Source organism: Xenopus laevis, chromosome 3S (assembly GCF_017654675.1).
Source record: "Xenopus laevis strain J_2021 chromosome 3S, Xenopus_laevis_v10.1, whole genome shotgun sequence".
NCBI classification, from domain to species: Eukaryota; Metazoa; Chordata; class Amphibia; order Anura; family Pipidae; genus Xenopus; species Xenopus laevis.
The window spans coordinates 130,177,790-130,194,474 of NC_054376.1; the positions used below are offsets into that span (position 1 = coordinate 130,177,790).

General features: G+C 39.5%; 1 protein-coding gene across 1 annotated transcript; it reads left to right on the forward strand.

Moving 5' to 3' along the window:
• The first annotated feature begins 7,432 nt into the window (after positions 1-7,432).
• LOC108703435 (olfactory receptor 5V1) lies at positions 7,433-13,520 on the forward strand. Its single transcript, XM_041587792.1, has 2 exons — positions 7,433-8,257; positions 13,473-13,520. The coding sequence occupies exons 1-2, from the start codon at positions 7,433-7,435 to the stop codon at positions 13,518-13,520; spliced, it is 873 nt and encodes a 290-aa protein (XP_041443726.1).
• The last annotated feature ends 3,165 nt before the right edge of the window (positions 13,521-16,685 follow it).

A 16,685-nucleotide genomic window follows, 5' to 3' on the forward strand; every position in this document is an offset into this window, starting at 1 on the left:
GCCGGTCTCATTCTCAGATTCGGTGCAGATTCCTTGAATCTGCACCGAAGAGTAAAAAGTTAGGGGCATTTTCCCAGGGTAGCAGTTAGGCTGGGGGGATGAGGGAGGGGGGGGTCTATGTGGGGTAGGGGGTAGGGTTTTCTTTAATAATGGGTTTGCTTCTTCTTTAAGGACTGGAGCCCAAAACTGTCCCCATACTCAAGGTGAGGCCTTACCAGGGACCTAAAAAGAGGTTTTCATACCTCTGGTCAATGTCCAGAACTTTATTCACTTTGGTAGCCACTGAGCCACAGGAATCACCTGACTGAAGTTGGTGGATGATGGGAGGAAGCTACAACAAGGAGCCAACCATTGTCCCTTTTTGAATTGTATAAAAAGGAAAGTTGTGCTAACATTGTGGTTAGAATGGTGAGCACAACCTTTCATTTTGTTATGGATTATACAAGAGCTGTGGCCATGTTGTTGCTTACCAGGTCTATTAAAACGAGGCCTAGTTGTGAAGTCTTTTCCATTTGTAGCAATACACAGGTGACCATGTTTCTCAGTAACATTAAGTATAGCTGAAATCTCTGGCCATTGAGCTTCCACACCCTCCACAGTGCTGTCCATAGTAACGGGGTAATTGAATTTTATCACCCTGTACAGTTACGCAATAAAATTCAACAGTAACATTTTTCGCCATCCAGAAAAAAAGGCAGAAATCATTATTATTTGCCCTTTTGCTTTCCATATCAACCAATGGGGACGGAGCTTCATTTGGAGAATTTTTCGGCCTAAGCAGCTGGGAGAGAAGGAAATGTAGATGGTACGATATCGATGTTTGTGAAAAATTGTCAATATTGTTTTCCACGAAGAACAGTTGTAGCGTAGTTGAAAGTGCTATTGCTGATCTAAAAACACATGAACCACAGTGGAATTTCACCTTCCCATTGAATTTGATGCATTTCAGCAATTTTGATTCATAGTTTTTACAGTTTTGCGAACTTTTATGCAAAGCCAAATGCTACATCATTAGTAATGGAAAATAAAAGTCAATATAAAGACAAAAGCCTCCACCTTTCTAAATCCCTCTAATTCTTCTAAAATTCATATCCCAGTCAAATGTTTTCACCCCACTAAGCCTCAGTGATATATGATTATTTTCTGTACATGCCATTATCTTCAGCTCTTCCATTTTTTTCTTATATTTACATTGGGTAGAGTAAGGTCTATAGTTATAATACTGTTAGATTTCTTCATAACATTGGGATCTCCTTAGAAGGTATATTATGTGCCCTATTCACTTATCCTCCTTGAGCCCATTCTAATTCTAAATCCCTTTCTATACTAGCTTCCCCATAATGCTCTGGCTGTCTAACTGGCGGCCTGTGGGCTGCATCCAGTTCACAACCCCCCTTTGTGTGGCCCCCCACATGAAAGTCTGCCTGCTGTGATTCATTAGCCTTGTATATGTTTTAAAGGGTATCAGTACTGAGATTAATGGGCCCCAGAAATGTTTACACCTCAAATTCAGACTATTGTTCACACCTGTAATCCCCCTTGCATTGTTAACACCTGTGACACCTCTATTGTTCACACGCCTAAAGACCTCACACTCATACAAAATGCTGGAGGAGTACCAGCACTGTGTCACTGTAGCACAGAATGAACTGTTCATTTTAGAGTGGTACTGATAGGTTTCCCTGTCTACTGCTCTATTCTGCCTTCCTTATGCTCCCTGTGTGTGCCATACTCTGTCTGCCCTATGCTCCCTGTGTGTGTCATACTCTGCCTTCCCTTTGCTCCCTTTGTGTGCCATACTCTACTTTTCATATGCTCCCTGCTTGTGCCATACTCTGATTGCCCCATGCTCCCTGTGTGCCACACTTTGCTTGTCCTACTCTGTAGCCTGCAGGGCGTGAACCTGGTAGAGTTTGTTCTGGGGGTTTGTTAGCATTTGGAAATTGTTGTTAGGGGCCCCTAAGGTGTTTAGTCATGTGCTGTGGGGGTGCGGTGTTATCCACAGGGGAGGAGACATATGGATTTAAGGGTATGTTTATGGTATATTTAAGGGTATGACTTTTTCACATATGAGCGATAAGTGATATCGCTGCAATGAGCACCAACCATTTGTTTTTTTGGTGCGTTACCACCAGTAATGTGGGCATGGTCTTAAAAGTTCTTGCGATAGCATTGGTGTGGTTTAAATTCCGGCCCTTGGTACCACAGAAGTTGGAAAGCACTGCTCCAAATCATCCACCCCCTCACCTAGTTTAAATTTTCCTCCAGCCTCTAAACAATACTTTCCTCTAGCAAAATGGACTCCTTTCCATTGAAGAGCAATCCATCATGGCTATAGAGATTGCAGCCCAAAGAAAATTAGCCCAGTGCTGTAGGAAGTGCAACCCTTCTTTCCTACTACAAGATTTTTGCGACACATTTAACTCCCACTCTCTTAAATGTTACACCTGGTACTGGTAAAATGTCAGAAAAAAGTGACAGTGGGCAAACTTAGCTTAGATACCTGAACCCCATCCTCCACTTAGACACCAATACAGCTGGGACATGCCAAGTCGCATCCAAAAAGTTGTCTGCCTGATCAACCACAGCCAAACCAAAGCAAAAGGAGACAGATAAACATTTGGTTGTAGTGATCCTGATGTCAAATTACCCTATATGTTGTCCTTTGGCCCTGTATATGAACAGGCCTTGTGTCTGCTATGTGGGATCTGCAGCCTTTAGCCAAGGACTTTATGGAAGGTAGTGCTGCCTGGAGTACAGAGGCTCATGGAAGAGGTCAAGAACAGAACCTTTAAAGATCAACTGTGACAATCTCCATAACAGACTGTGTTGGTGTTAAGTATGTAAACTCTGAATCTTAATCTTATGTTAAGTGGACTGTGTTGTCTCTGGCTGAGCCACTGGAAGCTCTGTAGCCTCAGCCTTGATAATAAACATGACAGCCTTTACCTTTGCATCCATCATATTCATTTTCTCCTGTCAATGACCACATTGCAACCAACTGCCCACAATTGTCTCAGCGCGTGTCTTTCTAAATCTACCCATTATAATGCAGTTGTAGGATGATTAAATCATTCCAGCTAACGTAACATATCCTGAGTTTATTGTTTATCTGAGCTGATGCCTTCATTCTTATTCCTTAGTTTTACTGTTATCTGGGACATGTTATCTGGAAATTGCTAGACTTTGGCCAGTCCATTCCCCAGGTCTGTTATCTGGACTTTGGCTTGTATGCCTAACCTTTCAGGCAGACCCTACAAGGATCAGTATATTACTATTATCTTGCTTGTGGGATTTATTCTAGCTACATACAACTGGTCCCATGTGACAGTCAGACATCTTGAAGACCCCCAATGTTTCCCCATTGCAGGCATTGTTCTCCTGTTTTAGATTCCCATTGCATTCTCTCTTTCCTATATAAAGGTTGTACTTTTTTGGTAAATGTTACTCAGGTTGTACCAGTATTTTTTAAAGCAAATAATAGCTACTGAATCTTAAATATCTGTGTTGTACTTGCTTGTGTCTAAGGTGAATCAAAAAGACAAATGGCCTATTGGTCCCTTTGGTTGAATGCACTGGAGCAAAAGACAGCCCTGTACCCAACGTGTGCCTTAGACAAGAGGACCACACTCACCGTAACTGCTAAGCACTGCTACTTGTTTTTGGGAATAAATCTAGGTAAAGGGCATAGAAGGAGATACCCACATGCTAATTCTTCAATGGTGGTCCAACTTGTGCCTAACCTTTCCAGTTATTCATAAACAGATTTTGACTTTTTTATATTTTTTCTGCAGGCAAGTGTATCAGTGGTTTTAATACATTTTGGGAACAATGAGGGAAGGTGTTTGAGGACTATCAAGTCCTCTATCAAGTATAATATTCATTATACTTGATGTCTAAAAAACCATTCCCTAGATCACTGGTGAGTTTTTCCATTACTCCTACTTGTGCAAAAGTTCTGAAATTCAACATTGCATTATGACCAAACCGATAGAGAGCTAAACTGGATAATGTTCAACTTAAAGATGCAGTCAACTGGTAAATATATAAAAGGAAGAGCTTGGACAGCCATGCCATAGTGTTTTCATCTGTTCATGTTACTATAATGTTGTTTTGTATATATACAAGAGTGTGACTCTTGTATATTGATCATAATGGATTCCCAAAGAATTGAAAAACATACAGTCTGTCCTGTTTCGCTTCGCTGAAAAATTCGATAAACGGCAAAAAAATTTGCGAAATGGCAAAAAAATCCTCAAAATGCATTGAAGTCAATGGGCGTCAAAATAAGTTTGACACACGACAATTTTGACACAAGCGTAAATTTTTATACGTGCGACTCTTTTGTCCAAATGCATTAAAGTCCGAATAATTTTGACGCAAGACCATTTTTGTGCAAGGGATAATTTTGACGCGCATTAAAATTTATTTGTCCCAGTGAATTTTCAATGGCTACATTTCGCCACAGTTTCGAGAAAACATTTACGGGTGGCGAAATGTAGAAATTTGCCGCAAATCCATGCCTGGCAAATAAATTCGCCCATCACTGGTAATAATATACATATATACTTGCTGAAACTATCATTCTGTGTTGGTATCTAATTGGTCGTCATGGGGTTTGTGCAGTGAATTCTCCACTGGGAAACCACAAACACAACCAGTAATGGTATAAAAGAGTAAAACTGAAAGGACATGAGGCAGAATCAAGCTTCATAGCCAATACATTTGTAACTGTTTTCTTTATGGCAAAAACCAGCCAGAGTCTCTTTAATATCTGTATTGTAATTGATTGTGTCTAAGGTGAGTCAAAAACAACACATGGCCTATTGGTTTCTTTGGGTGAATGCACCGGAACACCAGACAGCCCTGTACCTAACGTGTGCCTTAGACAAGACTACCACATTCACGTAAAGCGATTCTGACGTGATTTTTATCTCTAAATGACACTGTTTACACTGCAAATAATTCACTGTACAATATAAAATGTCATTCCTGAAGCAGCAAGTGTATTTAGTTATAATATTGGTGTGTAGGTGCATCTCAGCTCATTTTGCCTGGTCATGTGCTTTCAGAAAGAGCCAGCACTTTAGGATGGAACTGCTTTCTGGCAGGCTGTTGTTTCTCCTACTCAATGTAACTGAATGTGTCTCAGTGGGACCTGGATTTTACTATTGAGTGTTGTTCTTAGATCTACCAGGCAGCTGTTAGCTTGTAAAACTGAATTAGGTGCGCTATGTTATAGAATGGCAATTACCTAAAAATAAAGAAAGCCTCGATAGTGTATTAACCTTTAAACACAAAAGGTAATATGCGCTCAGAACTACTCACATGGAGTTCGTGAAGTGTCAAAAAGTTAGAAACCCGTGATCGCTTCAGTATCCTGCCGGAGTCGGTCTCATCTGTTGTGTGCCGGACAAAGGTATTCAAACGCGGTTTGTCCTCTGTTGGTAGCGGTCCGATGGTGCAGTCCTCGTGGGTGGATTAGCCGGTCGGGTCCGTCATTCTTAGTGAGTGTTGCTGGGAGGTGAAGCTCAGCAGCAGGCACCGGATCTGCGGCGTGTTACTCCCGGAAATCGGCTCTTAGCTCGTGTCAGTCGCTTCAGATTATAAAGTTTGTCTCTGCTTTTTCTTTTTAGGTATTACTACATTCATGCACATTGAGTCATAGGGAATGAATGGATAATTTTGTTGGAAATAGATAAAAACTTTACAGAGCTTTAGCATAGCCCATAGCCCTTCCGTTTTACTCTGTTGAATTGACTCAGTGGAATATAATTCAACCATTTTTTATGGTGACAGCTGCTGTTGAGAATAAATCCATTGCTGTCTGTGGGCTTGCGGTATAGACTGGTATATAATTTGTTACTGTCTGCTGTTATGACTAAATCTAGAAAGTTTACACTTTTTTTAGAATAATTGGTTGTGAATTTTATATTATAAACGTTGTTATTTAATGAGTCTAGGAAATGAACTAGTTTTCCTTCTGAGCCTTGCCAAATAAACATACAGCCGTCAATATAGCGTTTCCAATGTAAAAGTCCTTGTTTTTGGTTTAGCAGGGTTATGATGTATTGTTTTTCCCAATATCCCATGAACAAATAAGCATAACTCGGGGAGAATCGTGTTCCCATTGCAGTACCCTTGATTTTGTAAGTAACGGTCTCCTTCAAACCAGAAATAGTTTTTGTTCAGAATAAATTCAATTCCTTTGGTTATAAATTTGCGTTGCGATGTTGTCATAGAGGTATCGTCCTGTAGAAAATGATTCACTGCCGTTACCCCTAACTGGCGTTCAATGATGGTGTAGAGGGAGGTGACATCACATGTTCCTATAATGTAATCTTCTTGCCAAATGATAGTGTCAGCGAAATTGATAGTTTCAATAGTGTCCTTTAGGTATGAAGGTAGAGTGATTACATATTTTTGCAAAAATAAATCGATGTACTCCGAAAGGTTTGAAGTCAGGGAACCGTAACCTGAAATGATTGGTCTCTCTGGTGGCTTTTCTATATCTTTATGTATTTTTGGTAATGTGTATATGACTGGAACTCTAGGGTGATTTATCGTGATGTAATCAAATTCTTTTTTGCTTAGAATTCCTAATTTATTTGCATCCTCAAGTAACTTATTCAACTGTCCTTTGTAATCGTTTGTAGGATTGTTTTTGAGTTTTTTGTATGTGGTGTCATGTGATATTTGTCCTTTGATCTCTTGGATATAATAATCCTTGGTCATTATTATGATACCTCCTCCTTTGTCGGCTGGTTGTATTACAATAGTGTTGTCATTTTTGAGTTGTTTGAGTGCACGACGTTCACCTGCTGTTAAATTAGGTTTTTTTGGTTTGTTAAGTTGCAGATTGTCTAAGTCGTCTCTGAAGGTATTGATGAAATGACTGTTCGAATGGGTGGGATTCAATGTAGATTTAGGTTTAAGTGTGGTATGTAAATAGGTTTGGGTTGAGACACATTCAGTTACATTGAGTAGGAGAAAGAACAGCCTGCCAGAAAGCAGTTCCATCCTAAAGTGCTGGCTCTTTCTGAAAGCACATGACCAGGCAAAATGACCTGAGATGCACCTACACACCAATATTACAACTAAATACACTTACAAGTTGACCCAGGGACTGGTCAGGAAGGAATTTTTCCCCCTCTGAGGCAAATTGGAGAGGCTTCAGATGGGGTTTTTCACCTTCCTCTGGATCAACTGGCAGTTAGGCAGGTTATATATAGACTTATATGGTTGAACTTGATGGACTTGTGTCTTTTTTCAACCTAATTTGCTACTATGTTGTTTTGTATTGTTGCAGACAGTTATGATCACCGGTATTGACTGCAACCAGAGCCATATAACAGACATTATACTGATGGGGTTAGATGGACCTTATCATCTAAAAATACTATTTTTTCTTTTATTTCTCCTGCAATACATCATGACAGTTGGTGGCAACATGCTGATAATTGCACTGTTTCTGCAAATGCAACACCTCCATACCCCCATGTATTATTTCCTCAGTCATCTCTCTTTAACTGACATCTGTCTGTCTACAAGTGTGGTCCCCAACATGCTCTGCACCCTGTTAGGAGATGGAGAAGCCATGCCTATCTCTGGCTGTGTTACCCAGCTATTTGCTGCTGGTTCCTTCACTGCAGCCGAGTGTTTTATACTCACTATAATGTCATACGATCGATACCTGGCCATCTGTAATCCACTCAACTATATCACCATTATGGCTCACTATCTCCGTGTTGGTTTGGTTACATTGGCTTGGTTTCTCAGTTTACTTTTCTGCCTGATTATGATTATTCCCATGTATCATTTGAATTTCTGTGGGTGCAACATCATGGACTATATTTATTGTGATTTTGCCCCTCTTATGGAAATGTCCTGTGAAAGTGCTTCCATTCTGGAAATAATGTCCACTGTCATAGCCATTCCTACCTGCCTCCTTCCCCTTGTGTTTATAATATTCACATACAGCAGCATTTTCTTCTCCATCCTCAGAATTTCCACCAGCAGTGGGAGGCAGAAAGCCTTCTCCACCTGTAGCTCCCACCTCCTAGTTGTCTGCACGTTTTACATGATATTAATAGCTAAATATATGGTGCCAACAAGAAGACAGTCAATGAATATAAACAAAGTGGTTTCCCTGCTCTACACTGCGGTCACACCTTTACTCAACCCAATCATATACAGTCTACGAAACAAGGAGATCCGGACAGCTGTAAGGAAACTCAATTCTATTTGGATTAGCAGGGTCGGACTGGGAGGCGTGGGGCCCACCGGGGCTACTGCCCCAGGGCCCCCATCCAGCCGCTGCTGCCGCTCCGGAGTGCTGCAGGTGAGCTAGTGCGCAAGCGCGCGGTGCTGCGTTTGTGCGCACGCGCGCGGTGCCGCGTTTGTGCGCATGCGCAGATATTTTATTCTTCCGCGACCCCGAACAAAGTGGGGTCGCGCCGCCCCACTAAGTAGCGGATCTGGGCCGGCGGGGCCCACAAGAGCCCAGGCCCACCGGGGTTTTTCCCGGTGTCCCGCCGACCCAGTCCGACACTGTGGATTAGGAATGAGTGGACAGTAATCTGGAAGCATTTACTGGTTACCCGTTTAAAAGCAATCATCTAATTGGTTGCTCTGAGTTACTTCACCTGAGCAAACTTAGTGGGGGGGGTCACTTATCAACAGTGGGAAAATTTGCCCGTGAGCAGTAACCCATGGCTAATTGTTGCATTCATTGTTCTGCCTGGAGCTGGCTTAAAAACAAAGACATGGTTGCTATGGTCATTGTACAGCAAAGGAATTCCAACGGCACACAGGACTGTGAGAAATCTTCAAAAATGTATTTCAATGCGGAGTGCGATGCTTGACAAAGGGGCTCTACTCCCCGAAACGTTGCATCGCACTCCGCATTGAAATACATTTCTCACAGTCCTGTGTGCCGTTGGAATTCCTTTGCTGTACTCTGTTGTGGGGCTGCCGAACCTCTGCCAGTGAGCACCAGGCATATTGCTGTTATCTGTTGGGTGTGCGGGATCCTGCTTTGTTCCCTGCTATGGTCATTGGCCATGGGCAAATTTGCCCACAGTTGATAAATGGGCCCCACTGACTTTTAATAGAAATGGGGGTAAAAGTAATATAGGATATAATTGTAACATAGTAAGTCAGTTTCAAAAAAGACACACGTCCATTAAGTTCAACCTTAACTCTATATATAACCTGCCTAACTGTCAGTTGATCCAGAGGAAGGTGATAAACCCATCTGAAGCCTCTCCAATTTGCCTCAGAGATCCTTGTCAAGATCCTGTTGCAAGTGCCACATCCTGGATGGAATTAATTGGGCTGATAGTTTTGTGTCATCTGCAAACACTGACTAGATTGAGCTGAGCCATTAGTGCAGTTATAAAGTGAGCCTGGGAACTCAGACTCCTCTATTGTATACACTGAAGAAAAGAACTGATTAAGCACATTTGCGTTTTCTGTATCCTTTTTCCATACTGGTACCATTATATAAAGGACCAACACTCTAAACCTGCATCTTTTTACTATTAATATATTTTAAAAAACTTTTTGGAGTTAATCTTAGCCTCTAATGCAATGTGCTCCTCATTTCCTATCTTTCCATTCCAGATTGTGGCTTTACAACTTTTATTTTAGTGTTTATATTCATTAAATGCAGCTTATGAGCCAACAGATTTGTAGCTTTTAAATGCCTTTCTCTTTTTTCCTATTAACTTCTTTACTCCTATATTAAGCGTGATTCTTAGAGCTTCTACATTTACTCCTTAAGGGAATAAATTGAGAACAGTAATGATTTAATATCATTTTAAATGACAACCATTTCTGCTCTGTGTTTTAATCTGAAAACTTAATGCCCCAATCAATGCTGCAGTTTTTTGTTGCCCCAGTGTATATTTGTTTATTGCACCAGACATTTAATGATATAACATTATGGTCACTATTACCCAGGGGTTCAATGATTTGCACATTTGCTATAAGTTCTGGGTAATTTGTGATCACTAGGTCCAGATCCAGAACAATGGGAAGGTAACCAGACAACAGTTCCCTGGTAGATATAAGAACAGCACTTAATAGTAAAAATCCAAGTCTCACTGTGACACCTCCAGTTACATTGAGTAGGAGAAACAACAGCCTGCCGGAAAGCAGTTCCACAGAGTGTTGGCTCTTTCTGAAATCACATGACCAGGCAAAATGACCTGAGATGCACCTACACACCAATATTACAAGTAAAAAATACACTTGGTTCGGAAATTAAATTTTACATAGTAGATGGAATTATTTGCAGTGTAAATTATGTCATTTAGAAATAAAAACTACACCATAAAAATCACGACATTGTCCCTTTAAACTAATAACATTGCATTTAAATTAGCGGTTCACCAACTACATGGTTGGTACCCCTGGGGCAAAATGTTGGACTGAATTCAATTGTTTTACACATTTTTAAAAAGAAGCATTAGCCATTAGAAGCCATTATAATTTGCAAATAGGAATCTAAGTTCTGACATCACTCGGTTTCTTCAGAGATTTACTTCCCTAGTGTTCATGTTACCAATAAAAAGCAATGGAGGCTCTTTCTCCTCACACTGCCATCTCTAAGGCCTAATCCCAAGTAAGAACACAACATGATACACAACTCAACACCATTATTGGTTGCTGCCGTATTGGGTAACAAATAAATTCGTTCTCCGGAGGGATTCAGATTAAAGAAACATGGTTGAATGTTATAGGTTCCAGAATTACAAGGGTTTCAGTCATTCATCCAGCTTCCATTAATGGTTCAGAAGGAGTTTGCTGGTCTCCTTTTAGTGGAACTGTGTAGAGATTAAGGAACTCATTTCTGAGGATTTTTTTTAATTATTATAAATTCATATTTTTTTAACTAAAATTTTCAAGATTTATCGATTAAAATGAACTGAAAAATCCTTCAAATAATTCCCCACTGTCAAAATGAAATGGGAAAAAAGAAATCAGCAGCTAAAACTTGGTGAGCTTTTACATGTCAGTAGGGGGACTATTTCCAACATTCAAGCTATTATGTTTTTTTGTCTTTTTGAACAGCCAAATTTGTAAAACCAATCATAGGTATTGCCTCTGCGTATAGGCAGATATTTAGCATAAATCTCCTAATTTTGTATCAGATATTCCCATAAAGTCAGATGCAATTTATGTTTTTGACATGAAAACTCTCTTTAAATCTATGGGGAAAAACTGGAAAAACTCATCCAAAAGTTTTCACATGATAAACCCTAAAATAACATTTTCTCATTGATTTGAATCTAGCCCATGTTGTACAGGTATATCTAGGTCCAGATAATCAGGGGCCTATTTATCCATATTCCAATAACCAAATACCAGACAATTTGGCCTTGGTGAACACCATGTTCACTCAACACCTGTTGCCCTACATTGGCTTCATCAGCAGTTGTGTCATCACAAGATGCCACTTTTCTTAAGGGGTCATTAATTATACAGTATGTTTCTATTGGTTTAGTTTGCCTTCAACAATACCCATTGAGAATGGGGATTCGCAATCTCAAGCTGTATAGATCAAATATAAGACTTTCTGTATCATTTCTATCAAACTCAATAAACTGTTGTTCAAAAGTCACATTGTTTCATGAAATCATTGACAGAGATAATCTGATATACACTGTAGAGACCCAACAAACCTGTGCCCATAACTCTATAAAGACAAAGATTAGTTCAAGACCTTACTTAAACCTAGAGTTGCTTGGATGATTATTGGCTTCTGATGAAGGTCACATGGTTTCCCCCTTTGGCCTGTTTTGTCCAATTTTCTTCACCACAACCCAAAGAGTCAGACTGGGCTGACTAAACAGATGTTTATTTGCAAATTTGTATTTTCGGTTGCCTAATTTCTATTTATAACACCAATTTCTGTTTACAATAACTCAATCATCTTCGTACTTTTCCATTGTGCCTTTCTTTGTTCTCTTCCGTCATGGCTTCTTCGTTCTTTTCTGCCGCAGCTTTCTTCGTTCTCTTCTGTTGTGGATTCTTTGTTTTTTTACGGAGTGGTTTTCTTAGTTCTTTTCATTGCTTCTTCTGCAGAATGCCCGGGCCCCCCTTAGAACCTGAAATTGCCCAGTCCCGGGACATCAGTCACCCCTGTGCCCCCCCTAACTGTGGCCCTTTTGGGAGCCATTGTGCTAAGGAAATTCTGTTCTAAAATTCTAACTTTAATGGATTCAGACACAATTTAGCACAGAATAGTTCTTGTCTGCAAATATGTTGTTTTAAAATTCCTTGGAATATTCCACAATAAAAAATGATTGAAGCCAATGCAAGGTTCTAACTTTTAACACTGAGTGGGGTATTTATCAAGGGTCGAGTTTCGAGGGGTTAAAACCCTCAAAATTCGACCATCGAATTGAAATCCCTCGACTTTGAATATCAAAGTAGAGGGATTTTTAGTGTATTGGATTGATTGAATAGAAATCGTTCGACTGAACAATTAAATTGTTCGATTCGAACAATTTTTAGCGATCGATCGAAGGATTTCTATTCTACCAAAAAAAAACTTAGAAAAGTGCTGTGGAAGGTCCCCATAGGCTAACATTGCCCTTCTGTAGCTTTAATTTGGCGAAGTATGAAGTCAAAGTTTTTTTTAAAGAGACAGTACTTCGATTATCGAATGGTCGAATAGTCAAACGATTTTTACTTCGAATCGTTCGAATTCGAAGTCGAATGGTAGAATATAGCCTATTCGATGGTCGAAGTACCCAAAAATTTACTTCGAAATTCGAACTTTTTGACATTCGAACCATTCACTCGAGCTTAGTAAATCTGCCCCTTAATAGGAGATGGGATTTATATTGTACATTCTACATTTGATGTTTCAGACTAAAATCGAATCTTAAATGTCTGTGCTATGTATTTGTTTGCATGGCTGTCTGTGTCTTTTTACTTGTCCTTTTTACTTTCAACGAACATGTTCTTCTCTAGACAACTTAGGAAATATCAAAGAAAAACAAAAGTCTTCAATTTAGGATTCATTATGGTCTGGAAGAGTGTGGTGTGATTGATATAACATGGGTCCATGGAGGTTAAAGCATCTGGAAGACTAAGAGAAATAAAGCCAAAGCTCAAAGATATGCTGACCACCAAATGGCATTCGGGCATGTCCCTGGTTGCATCACTCTTAACAGTCTTTAATATTCATAACTACACAGGAAGAATGAAGAAAGGCCTTTAAAAAGAAGAATGTTTGTGAGACACTTGAGATTGTATATTTTTGTTTTTGTTAAAATATTCATTCCTATAATAATTCCTGTTAATTCCTAAAATCCTTCTATAAACTTTGCAAGCCCTTTATTCTCCTGAACTTCAATTGGAATTGAAATTGTCAACCATTCTTCTCAGAGCTGTCTTTTTTACACCACCTACTGCGACTCCTGCTTGAACCTTTCTTTGTCGTTGCTCCTTAACTCTAGGACCTCATCCTCCTCTTCCTCATTAAGGAAAGCTTCCTCAAGCTCTGAAACTAAACTCAGACCCAACCTCATGCAGCAATATTAAAGGAACATATTGAGTTATTGAACTATGATTGACAGCCCCAGCCAATGGCTGAATGTATCACTGGTGTCTGGAAGCCAACTGATCAATTAAATGGCAAGCTTAGTAGGACAGAAATACACAGCTATTTATAAACCTTAATTTGTGGCTCATTTTTGTGAGTGCTCCATTTATAAATGGCATCCTATCTACTGTAACCAAGATAACTGATTCACTGGGTTGGAGGCCAATCATACACAGGTTCCTTTTCTTTTTATACTCTTTTTTACTTGATCACAATCGTGGAGAGCTCTGGTTTGTAACACTCCTCATCTCCAGACTCCCATGTAATACTTCTAGTTCGTTTTACTGTTTTGTATTGCTGCAAGAATTCCTGCAACCTGAAACAATGCTGCCATGTTGAAAATGATATATTTATTTGACAACCAGTACACTCGTTGATGGAGCTGTTATTTAATAGGATACATATTATTAAATAACATATTATTTAATACATACTTAAAACATACTATTAAATAACAGGTCCATCAAAAGGGGTTCGCTGGAATTTGTAACATATTCTGGGAGAATATTACTGCTGCAAGTCAATGTGTTATGGCTAAAGTCTGATTCTAAAGCCCTGTCTATGCTTACGTTTTTTTTTACTATCCAGGATAAATTGCTTGGTGCAGGGGTTCCCAACCTTTTTTTTACCTTTGAGTCACACTCATTAGTAAAAAACTCTTGGGGAGCCACTCAAGAATGATAATATTTCCTTGGTGATGCCAAATAAGGGCTATGATAAGTGGTCTAAGTGGTAGCCCCATGTAGACTGCTACTCTACAAGAAGCTCTGTTTGGAATAAATTTATGTCTTCCTGTCTCTAAAACTTGCCTTCAAGCCAGAAGTTTAAAAATGGGCACATACTTGGAGGCTATTGGTCAAAATCAATATGAAGAGAGAGCAAAATGATACTCATGAGCCACTGGTTGTGGACCCCTGGCTTAGTGGGGAATAGAGCACCCTAAAATCCATAACAACAAATTATAATATCTGTGTAATCATAGTAGACATTTAGGCTGGTTATATCTAATCTCATTGCACATCTTTATAGGAAGACATTGATCATACAAAAAATGCATGAAATGAAATTATATTTTTAAAAAGAAACATAATTAGGTTAATAATGGATAATTTACCCACAGGAGTTTAAGATCCAACATCACTGGGATTAACAGAGATTTCCCTTGTGTTCATGTTACTGATAAAAAGCAACCAATGTCTCTTTCTTCTCATAACATTCAGCTCATTCCTCCTATAACTTTCCACTTCTCACAATACCATCTCTAAGGCCTAATCCCAGGTATGTATATGCAACTTAATACAAAACTGAACACCATTATTGGTTGCTACCATACTGGGTAACACAGAGATCAATTATTGAGAGGGATACACATTGAAGAAACATGATTGAAACAGCCCCAGCTCAAGTGATCTGCTCAAGTGACCTGGGGTATCTCTTGATATCCGTATTTCAAATGTATATTCTGAGAGAATGTCTTGTTTTGTAAAAGAAAAGGTTGAAAAAAAGGAACATGGTTGAGTATCAAGAGATATCTAGCAAAGGCCAAGTTGTTCAGGACATGGTGAACGCAAACAGAGTGAGGAATTGGGATCAATTTGGACAATGGGCAAAATGATATTGTATTTTCTGCATTATAATATTTTGATTGGATATTTAGCATTTTTTCTACAATAAAATGTCAGTGGAAACTAAATTCTAACCCTAAAACTCTGACGCACCATTTCCTACTCCATGATGTTTTTAATTGTTGACATTCAATAGCTGAATGTGATTTAACACTAATTTACTGTATAGAGAAATGCTACAAAATGGAAAAGTGATTATGTAGGCGCTTCATGGAATTTTATTTGTTTTAAGAAACTTTGAAAAAAAAAAAATATACAGAACAAGAACCGCTTTCATGTGTTCAAGAACTTGAAAAACATAATTTTGGTTGATTTGGTTTTGCAAAAGAAGAGTAAAGAAAACTGGTTAAAGGCTTCCATCTACTAATACACACAGAATCATTATTATGTAATGAAAATTAATGGGACCCTATGAGTAAAAAGCCCAGTGTGGTAGAGCCATAGAAATAAAGGGGGCTGCCAGTAGAGTTGAGGATAGTAGAATGTTGCTTGTGATCCTCTTACTGGAAGAGCTGTAATAAGAGGGCATTGGCTACAACCTCCTCCCAAATTCATTACTACATTGGGTTTGCTCTTTGACCCTTTTGGGTGGTGTAGCTGCTAAGTGCAATGGTAACATTGTATTTTTGGAAAGATGACTGAATGCTAAAGGCATGACTTAGGCTTTAAAAAACTGAGTCCGACAAAAACTCCTGGGTCACCCGGTCAAAAGATACAGATTCTCCTGAGCTTCTTCTGGTCTGCCTTTGTCTGAAGACTAGGGCAGACCCATTTTTCCCTGACCTCCCTGGCCAAAGGCAAAGGTCTTTAGATCCCCCTTTGCCACAAGGCTAGGGGGCCCCTTTCTCCTTAACGCTCAAATTAAAAGAAATTAGCGGTCGGTAATACAAATGGTCCACCGAAGAGGACACTAAAGGTGGCCATAGATGCACAGATAATATCGTACAAAACGAATTTTCGTCCGATATTCGGTGTGTGTATGGTGGAAAAAGAGCCGAGCGATATCGGCAGAAGACTTGGATATCGGTCGGCTTGTCAATTGGGCTGGATGGAAAATTTTGATTGTGTGCCTTTGAAGGTACTCAAACATCAGCCATTGTTAGTGCCGAATCATCAGATACAGGTAGAATTCTATTGTTTCTACCTGTAATCTATATGTATATCTGATGACCCAGCTCTACACGTGTGTATTAAAATGAACGATCTTTATTGAAAAGATCTTTTCCAACAAAGATCGTAATTGTTACGTCTATGGCCACCTTAAGTTTTTGAGCCCTCAATGGGGCTGGGTTGACACCTACGTATAACTTCTCAACAGTGGTCCACACCACTCTGAGCATATGCTGTGCCACTGACACCCCTAACAACATTCACTATAGTAGGCTCCTGCTACAACATTATTTTGGCTTGTTTCTGCTATAGAGATGCTTTAGACTGAGTAA